The sequence below is a fragment of the Ananas comosus genome, linkage group 2 (genome assembly GCF_001540865.1).
Source record: "Ananas comosus cultivar F153 linkage group 2, ASM154086v1, whole genome shotgun sequence".
Taxonomy (NCBI): Eukaryota; Viridiplantae; Streptophyta; class Magnoliopsida; order Poales; family Bromeliaceae; genus Ananas; species Ananas comosus.
In genome coordinates, this window is record NC_033622.1 from 11,801,922 (window position 1) to 11,812,450 (window position 10,529).

At 32.4% G+C, this 10,529-nt stretch overlaps 1 protein-coding gene across 1 annotated transcript; it reads left to right on the forward strand.

Annotated features, from left to right (window-relative positions):
• On the forward strand, positions 1,245-8,585 carry LOC109706850 (probable potassium transporter 17). The gene is made up of 8 exons (XM_020227861.1): positions 1,245-1,376; positions 4,169-4,394; positions 5,508-5,732; positions 5,829-5,879; positions 6,186-6,446; positions 6,528-6,580; positions 6,972-7,341; positions 7,589-8,585. The coding sequence occupies exons 1-8, from the start codon at positions 1,272-1,274 to the stop codon at positions 8,434-8,436; spliced, it is 2,139 nt and encodes a 712-aa protein (XP_020083450.1). The 5' UTR covers positions 1,245-1,271; the 3' UTR covers positions 8,437-8,585.

Genomic DNA, 10,529 nt, shown 5'->3' on the forward strand with positions numbered 1-10,529 from the left:
GACTTGATCTAGCATATTTGAAGTTTCTAGAAAATAAATTTTGCGATTTTTCGATATCATTTACCTAGCAATCAAAAGGATTCAAAATCAATAATTTTTAACGACTGAAAATAAAAATTCTATAAAAAGTGGTGATATAGCACTAAAATTTTCGATCAGAAATATTGATCTTGTTGTAGATAGTATAAAGAATTTTGTATCAAAATTTCATCGGATTTGAATACTTCTATATCGTTAAACTTGAAACGGCAGATATCAACTATTAAAAATTATTGATTTTGAACGCTTCCGATCACTAGGTAAATGATATCAAAAAATCGCAAAAATTATTTTCTAGAAACTTCAAATACGATAGATCAAGTCTAACGGAGCCGATCGTCGATTTGAAAATTCCACCATCGAAAACGGCTCAGGAGCACACAGTAGCCCAGCTCTATATATATATATATATATCTATACTATATATAAAAGCGCATAGGAATTCCGACAATAACAGACGGAATCCAAAAAGGAATAAAAAATATTCCCTATATTTTTTAGGAACAGATACAAACGGGTATGATCAATTAATTAAAAAAATTTTAAATAAGAACGAATGGTTATAATTAATCTGTTAAAAAGTAGGATTATTATCCATCTATAAAAGAATCAAAAAAGAAATAAAAGAATATTCCCTATATTTTTTACAACCATGTATGATCGCTTAATTAAAAAAATTTCAAATAAGAATGAACGGTTATGATTAATCTGTTAAAAATAACATTCTTATCCATCTATAAATCCAATCTTACGAATGGTTGTGTCAATTAAAAATGAACGGTTCACTTAATTAAAATAATCTCAAATAAGAACGAACGGTTATGATTAATCTGTTAAAAAATAGCATTCTTATCCAAAAATTTTAATTATAGTGGATAAAAATTAAATTTTAAATTTTGAAATAAATATGAATTAAATTTTGATGCTTTTTGTTTAAAACACATATTTAAATTTTAGATCATTAGAAATAAAAAATATATATAAATATTTAATATATGTAAAAAAAATATAGAATATTACAAATATTTTCTAATAAAATATAACATATGAATTTATAAATTATAAATTTTTAAATAAATATAATGTGCAAATTTATATTGATTTAAAATAAATTAAAATAATTTTAGTATATTTACACGTACATCAGCTAGTATATATATATATATTATATATATATATATATATATATAAAAGCCCTTCTCTTCATCTTCATTCTCCAAACTAAGTACTCCATGGAATTGGAGCTCGGAAGTTCCGGTCCAACTATCCTCCAAAATGGCCGTCCACGGAACAGTCCGTTCAGCCAATACGTACACGGCCGTAGCGAAGAGAAACAGGTCGCCAATTTTTTAGTTCATTTTTCGCTTTTGTTTTTATCAAAAAAAATAATTTCGTTATTGAATAACAATTTCAAAAAAAAATTTGTTAAAGAGCCTGGCTCACACCTTTAATTTCTTATGGTCCAGTTTTATATTTAATTTAATTATATCCGACTTTTGTTATTACGTTATTTAATCTTATGTTTTTTTGATCATCTAGTATAGTTCCCACAAGTTGGGATCGTGTGATCTACCTTAATTATGGTCTATTTTTTCAGCTTAGTTCTATTTTAATTCGATTTTATTCGATTCTTTTATAATTTTAACTAGTCTTTTTAAGTTGTTTTCATCCCGTTCTCATCTCTGGCATAGTCCAATTTTTGGATTAGATTTCGTTTCGTTCATACGACCACATCAAAAAAAAAAAAAAAAAGAAAAAAAACAGAGGCTCTTATCTTTCTTATGATCTAGTTTTTTGTAGCTCAGTCCTGTTCTAATTTCATTTAGTCTTTTCAAGTTGTTTTCGCCCTGTTTTTTTTTTTTTTTTTGAAAGAAAGATAACACGTGCTAAGAAGGTATATTAAAGAGTACTTTTTTTGAGAGAGAGAGAAATATAGCGTGCTATTTGTTTTGTTTAATTTTTTAGAAATAAACTTAGCTCGATATATAAATCAATAAGGATTCGGACTTGGGACTCAAGTACCAATCACCAAGTCATTTGCCACTTACACTAGGTACGATCGGCGTATATTAAAGAGCATTAATACCATAACTTTTTCAGATTGAGTACCAGTGCTTTAATATATTTAAATTTTTGGAGTTCAAATTTATTTTTCTTTTTACTTTTTGTATGCTGTTGGTTGAAACTGGGAGAAGTTTTCAGTTTTTAATTTAAAATCCTAGTTAATATATGTTATTTTTGCTTAAAAAAATGTAGCAGTAATCGAAGAACTTGTTTGTTGCGTTACGACATAGTACTATGTAGCAGAAGCAATTGGAGTTGGAAAATTTATTTGATGTTTTTTTTTTTCATTATAAATTTAATTTGGAGTAATTGCACCCTTGTTGCTTGCCAATCTTTACCCATGCTTTCGAGAAAAAGAAAATAAATGACAAAAAAAAAAAAAAGGAATCTCACTGCAGTGAGACACCATTAATTCATCGTATAAAATACACAAATAGAGAAACAATTTGTTTCGGGACTTAAATTTTTGAGATAAGATTCCTAACGGGGTGTTTAATTTTCTGAAAAAAATATTTCAAAAAATAGATTTCTAACTAAAAAGTTATCTTTCGCCTCTTTGTTCCTAAAGTTAAAAAATATTTTTTTGCATATTTGATTCTCAGAAAATGTTAAGTTGTTTTGAACTTTTTTTTCTATTTTTATAAAAGAATAATAATTTTATTTTTTGAATTTTTTATCTGTAAAATAAAAATCATGAAAAAAAAATTTCATGAAAAACTTATTTTTCTCCACGCTTTTCCGAGCAACAAAATACGTCCCAACCTATATATATTAAGGCGATAAAATTAACAAATCTTACTTTGTTAGGAAGCGAACCCATTTTTTTTACAATTTTACAATTTTGTTCACTAATGCCTTGTTTAGTATGGATGCCGTTTTTATTTTTTAAAACACTAATTTTATATAATTTGATATGTTAGAGAAAAAAAATAATTAGCTTATAACGCATCTAGGCCAGCTAGGTAATAAATGATAACTTATTTTTAAAAAAATTTAGAAGCAAAAAAAAAAAAAAATTTTAAATTTTTATTTTTTGTTACTAAGTAAAGACTTTGGATGAAAGAATTTGGTTAAAACAACTAATTACCATTAAAAATTACATATATTAAAAATTGGCAAATGTAATTTTTTAAAAAGCTAAAATAAAGAAAACTTCTTCTTTTTTTTTTTTGAGAGATATAAAGAAAACTTCTTGTAAAAACTTTTTTTTATTTTTTATTTCTGATTTTCAAAAATCTACATTTTACCTCCATAAAATTTTCAACATGTTTCGATGGGTTACTATATTAATGGAGAGGGCAAAATGACTAAATTACTTTTATTCGTTTAATAAAAAATAATTTTTTAATATAATTTTGTTATTTTTAGAATATTTTTTGTATAAATTATAAGAATAAATTAAATAATAAAGAAATCCTGACTAAGGGAGTTAAGTAAAAAAAGGGGAATTTTAAATTAATTTTGCGAGGATAAAATATTAATTTTAAAAGTCAAGAAGTTAAGTAAAAAAAGGGGAATTTAAATAAGAATTTTCTGTATTTTATCTTTTTTAAAAAATCAAAAAGAAAGACCCTCGAAAATCGTTTGGTTGCGTGTAGTTGCAACTACACTGCAGTTGTAACTGCATACAAATATAAATTCAAAGCTTGGTTTGATGTATTTAACTACAACTCCTGCAATAGGAACTGCAGAAGGAGGCCTAACTACAGCAGTTGGAATTATACCCAAATTGACTACAGTAACAACTGCAGCAATTAGAGAAAGTAACTTTAAACAAAAGATAAACCTAACTCCTTAATTATTTTTAAATAAAAAATATTTTTTTACATTGGAAGTAATTTTACCATTATATATATATATATATATAAAGTGATAAAATTTTTAAAATTTATTTCTCAACTACATACAATTAAATAAATTATTTATTATTATAACGTTTTGCACTACATTCAACCAAATAATATGTATATAGTTGGGACTGTTATATTTCTAACTGCATACATCTCAAATTATACTGTATTTGTAATTATATCTCGCCAAATTGTCCCTTAATTTGGATGCGCAGAAGAGTGGTGGTGTGTGGGGAGACGTAAACCTGGCATACAGGACGCTGGGCGTGGTGTTTGGGGGACTGGTCACTTCACCTCTCTATGTCTACCCGTCCATGAACTTGAGCTCTCCCAGCGAAGAGGACTACCTGGGCATATACAGCATCATCTTCTGGACTCTGACTCTCATCGGGGTCGTCAAATATGTCTGCATCGCTCTCAAGGCTGATGACCGCGGCGAAGGTATATATCCTCCTCCTGCTTTGCACTCTAAAACTAATAAGTTACTCTTCTCGAAAAAGGTTGGTTTTCGAAAATTATACAATTTGATCGCTCTATAACAAATGGGTATATAACCATCCAAATAGTAAAACTGTAATAAAAGGCCTCGGATCTCACGAATCCCACTTCTAGATGACTCTTAGGGCGACTTTGGTTCAAAGTCGGAATCGAAATCAGAATCGAAATCAAAATAAGCTGGAATCGGAATCGGAATGACTCATTACCTAATTCTGTTTGGTTCATCATCTGAATCAGAATCGGAATAAATCATTCCTATTGTCGGTGTTTGGTTCAGGTGGATATAAAAAATATAATCAAATTAATATACTAACATTATCTTTATAATATATTAATTTAAATTCAAATTAAAAATTAAATATTAAAAATTTACATCAAAATTTTGAAATAATGTCAAAATTTTAAATCTATTTTTTTTTAAAAAAAAATTAAACTCAACAGGATTAATGTACACTAGTGGGCCAGACCTAATAAACTTAAACTTTGGGAGTGAATGAGTCCTGTTAATTATGTCACGTCCTTGAATCTACGTGGGGTTGGGTTGGAACGGAAATTATATGAAAAGGAGTTCACTCAACAGGGTTGATCTTGTAGCATTGTTCTCGGTAATCTTATCGTGCATATTGATTTTCTTAGTAGAGTAGGTAATCTGAGCAAGGTAGTAAAGCAGTTTTGCATGGAGGTTTTATATGTCGTATATACGTCCCTGAGTATTACTATCTCTTTTAAAGAAGGAAAAGGTGAGGAACCTGTTATTGAGCAGGTAATCTTAGCAAGGTAGCATTTGACTTTTTGTTAGTAAATCTAGTGTTTCTTTGAGAAACCTGAAGCTTTAACTTGAGTCATTAATAGAAAGAGTAGAAAGTATAGAGTTTACAGAGGAAATTATTAATAACCATGTGAACTAATAATGTGTGCATAATTTATAATACTTAGGCCATTTCTTCACTTACTAGTTCATTTTAGCTGCATCTGGAAATGTTTGGAGAATCTACTTGGGAACAATTGCAACAAGCTACATATTGATTCGTACGTCGGAATTCGTGTTTACTGCAGGCGGGACTTTTGCCATGTACTCTTTACTCTGCAGGCACATCAACATCGGCATCCTTCCGTCAAAGAAGCTGAATTCGATAGACGATCGTTCGCATAATCACGAGCCTGGTAAGCTGGGAAAGTTTCTGGAGCGAAGCATCATTGCGCGAAGGATATTGCTGTTCGTTGCGGTGCTGGGGATGTGCATGCTCATCGGCGACGGCATTCTTACTCCCGCCATTTCAGGTTTCCACTGCTCATTCAATTTAATGCTGCTTATGCTAATCCAATGATTCCAAATTTCAAAATATTTATCTCAGAAATATTTCTTTACTGTTTCAGTGTTATCAGCAATAGATGGATTAAGAGGACCTTTCCCTTCGGTCAGTAAGTGTAAGTAATCGAGGACATATGTTATTCATAAATTTAGCCCTTTAATATCCCTGAATTTTGAACTTGATTTTGATCTCAACCTTAATAAGAGCTTCAGCTTTAACAGAGAGAAAACTGATTGCGGCGTTGATGTATCATCTTTGGTAGATTTTTACTAGAATAACAGAAGGGCTTGATTACACAGAACAAAGTTTTTAAGGGCTGTATTGCTGCAGCAGAAACCATTAGGATGAAATCGAAATCAAGATGAAACTTTCAGTGACTGAAAATTTGTGATTTAGTTCTGTTATTTTTCAAATCCTCCAGCTGCTGTTGAAGGTTTGTCTGCGGTAATCCTGATTGCTCTATTCCTCTTGCAAAAGCACGGCACTTCTCGAGTGAGTTTTCTCTTTTCCCCCATCATGGCTTTGTGGACTTTCACCACTCCGATCATCGGCATATACAGCATAATTCACTACAACCCGAGCATTTTAAAAACTGTGTCGCCGCATTATATTCTGCAATTTTTCTTAAGAAATAAAAGGAAAGGGTGGCAATTGCTCGGTGGCACCGTTCTATGCATCACAGGTATGTGCTCTTGCTTTAATGTGTTCTTTCTTTTAAAATTAATTTGATGTTAGTCGATTTTATTTTTTTTCCCCTATTCAGGTGCCGAGGCAATGTTTGCTGATCTAGGCCATTTCAACAGAAGGTCTATTCAGGTAATCAGTAATCACCATGAAATATTACCAGGGAATAATCCAATATAAATTCATTTAGATTTCTTAGAAAATTTTTTAGTTAAATGTGTTTCATTGCAGATTCTGAGTAATCATTTATGCCCCTTGAAAACTCAATTTATCGCGTCTATATCCTTATACAATCAAAAACATTCCTCAAGAGAACTACTCATAATACAAAACCAACATTGTCACACGATTGAATGACTCCCGAACTCGGTGATATTACTTTAAGAACCTACATTTTCGAGGGCTATATATACAAACTCAGATTGGGTTATTTCTGTGTATTTATGTAGGTAATTGTGAAATGTTGTGCATGTAAAAGCCTCTTCTTTTGATTTGTTCTTATAATATCAATTCCTGCATGCAGTTGGCATTCCTTTTCAGCATATATCCTTCTCTAGTTCTCACATACGCAGGGCAAACAGCTTATCTGATGAAGAATCCTAATGATCATAATGATGGATTCTACAAGTTTGTGCCCGGTCCCGTCTATTGGCCCATGTTTATCATTGCGACATTAGCGGCAATTGTCGCGAGCCAATCCTTAATATCAGCAACATTCTCCGTCATCAAGCAATCGGTAGCCCTTGACTACTTTCCTCGCGTTAAGGTGGTTCACACGTCCCAGGACAAAGAAGGCGAGGTTTACTCACCGGAAACTAATTATATTCTCATGTTTCTGTGCGTTGCTGTCGTAGTCGGTTTCGGCGATGGGAAGGACATAGGAAATGCATTTGGTATGTTATTCAAATTCTTCTATTGGCTTAGTCGCACTAACGGCTTTTTCATTGAAACGTTGTCACCGTCTTTTCGCTGCAACAGAAGTAAAAGCAGCTTGAAATTGGAGCTTCTGCTTTTGTGACCCCAAGAGCTCATTTAAGATTCCCTTGGTAGCAAAAGCTCTGAAATTCAGGCCGAACAGACTAGGCAGTCATTTCTATCCACAGATTCTTCTATTTACTGATTTGCAATTTCTCGCTGCAGGTGTCGTGGTTATACTTGTCATGCTTATAACAACAATTCTACTCACTCTAGTTATGATCATCATATGGAGAACCCCTCTTCTCCTTGCTGGGTTGTATTTTGTGTGCTTTTTTGTGCTAGAAGGATCTTACGTCAGTGCCGTCGTGACCAAGATCATTCAAGGAGGCTGGTTGCCATTCGCGGTTTCGATAATCCTCGCATCTATAATGTTCGCGTGGTACTACGGAAGGCAAAAGAAGATCGAATATGAAACGACGAACAAAATAACATTGGAATGCCTTGCAGAGCTGCTGTCGAGCTCAGAGATACAGAGAGTCCCAGGACTCTGCTTCTTTTACAGCAATACACAAGACGGGCTCACACCTATACTCCGACACTATATAACGAACACGCACTCGCTGCACAAAGTCACGGTTTTCACCACTCTTAGATACTTGTTAGTGCCCAAAGTTGCTGAGAAAGAGAGGGTTCTTGTTACAAGATTCGGAGTAAACGGAGTGTATGGGTGCATAATCCAGTACGGGTACGCCGACAAGCTCAATAGCCAAGGCGAGGACTTTGTGAGCCAAGTGACGAATACTCTGCGAGCGTATATTGAGAAGAATGCGGAGGGCCAATCAAGCGGTTGTGTCGAAGCAGAGGTTTCGCGGTTGAAAGAGGCTAAAGCAGCAGGGGTGGTGCATGTGAGGGGTAAAACAAGGTTTCATGTGGGCAAGGACAGTGGGTGGTTTGATAGGATCTTAATTGGGTACTATGAGTTCCTGCATAACAATTGTAGATCAGCATTGCCCACACTGGGAGTTCCTCTTCATCAAAGAATGGAGATTGGGATGCTGTACAAGGCTTGATGCAATTGTAATGTTAATCGAACTTCCCCCAGTCACATATTTGTGCTCTTTATGTATGTTCGTCCTGATGAATGCAACTGTATTATTAACATTTGAGTCTTGTGGTCATAATGCATAGATAGATCTATGCACAAAACGAATTTTCTTAATTAGAGAGGGTTACAAAATTACTTGTTAGGTGATGGATGAATCAACTAATACTGGTCGATCTGCCACGACGCACGTACGTTCAACCCCTCCTTATTGCACACAATTCGCTAATTCTTCTAGTATTTTTTATACAAAAAATAAATCATCTAAATTAGAGACAAAAGTTTTTTTTTTTTTTTTTTGAGTAAACTGGGAGTAAAGACCCCAAAAATTTATTTTTTAAAAAAAGTAATTTAGTACAGTTACAAAAACCTTGACCCACAATCATTATACAGTATACACCCAACAATACCAAAAAATAAAATTAAAAAAATTCGGTCAACCAGCTGCCAGAGAGACAAAAAAAAGAAAAAAGAAAAAAAGAAAAGAAACTACAGAAACACTAAAAGCATACCTGACACAAAATCTCTTTATTGTATGCTAACCAGAAACATATGAAAGGAAATTTAAAATTCAGAAATTCACATAAAAAGATAAAAAATTGAAAATCTTTTAAAAACTGTCAAAAGAAAAGTTAGAGACTAGGCCTTCGTTTGGTTGGGGGCTAAGGGGTGGAATAACCCCTTAACCCCCGTATTATTCCCAAACACTCTCAAAAATGGGTGGGATTAGCTAACCTCATCTCAAATGGGCTATTCTCAGTTACCTAACCCTACCTAACCCTACCAAACTCTAACCAAATATTATTTTCTATTCATAATAACCCACTATCCTTCTTGTCCCACCTACTCCAACCAAATACTATTTTTCACTACCCTGAACTAACTCCAACCCCAACCAAACACAAAAATACTTTAATCCCACCTTAACCTTCCTAAACTTAACCCTATCCTTGGAATAACTAGTTTTTCCTTAACCTCGAACCAAACGGTAGCTAAAATCGAAATTATCTGAGAGAAAACTGATCAATAATTGAGTAGTGTATTCTTTTTTTTAACATAATCTAACTATTTAATTTTTTTAACGAAATAAATTTAATAATTTTGCGGCATCATTAGTCTAACATTTAAGTCAGAAATTAATAATATTCCATGGATAGCATGATTTAAATTTGAAACTATCTGATTACCAAGTAAATAATGTCGCAAATTTAATCGACCGTCCCTAGAGCAAGTGACAAAGAGTTTGGTGGTTGGTACCCGAGGTCTCAAGTTCGAATTCTATTTGATTTACATTTCCAGCTAAGTTTATTTCTAAATTAAATAAACGATTTATTTTTAAATGAAATAAACGAAGCGGGTAGCATGCTACCTACCTCTCAAAATAATAATAATAATAAGGAAAAACTTCAAATACCCTCTTGTAGTTTCACTTTTTCTCACTTTAGTACCATGTGGTTTAAAGTGTATCAAGTTAGTACCTGTGGTTTTGCACTTTTTCATTTTAGTATCTTATGGTTTAAAGTGTATTAAGTTAGTACCTTGTGGTTTAAAGTGTATCAAGTTAGTATCTTGTGGTTTTGCACTTTTTCACTTTAGTACCATGTGGTTTAAACCCTGTGGTTTAAAGTGTACCATGTGGTTTCGCACTTTATCACTTTAGTACTCTGTGGTTTCACACTTTATCACTTTAGTACCTTATAATTTAAAAATCACAGGGTACTAACTTGATACAAAAATAAAACCATAGGATACTAACTTGATACAAAAATAAAACCATAGGATACTAACTTGATACAAAAATAAAACCACAGAGTACTAACTTGATACACTTTAAACCATAGGATACTAAAGTGATAAAGTGAGAAACCACAAGGTACTAACTTGATACACTTTAAACCACTGGGTACTAAAATGAAAAAGTGCGAAACCACATAGGAGTTTTTTTGAAATTTTTCCTAATAATAATTATAATGTTGCAAATTTAGATACTCTACAGTCGGAAATTGTGGAGAAATAAATGAGCCTATTTATATCTAGAAGAAAATAATTAACTTCGGTCAC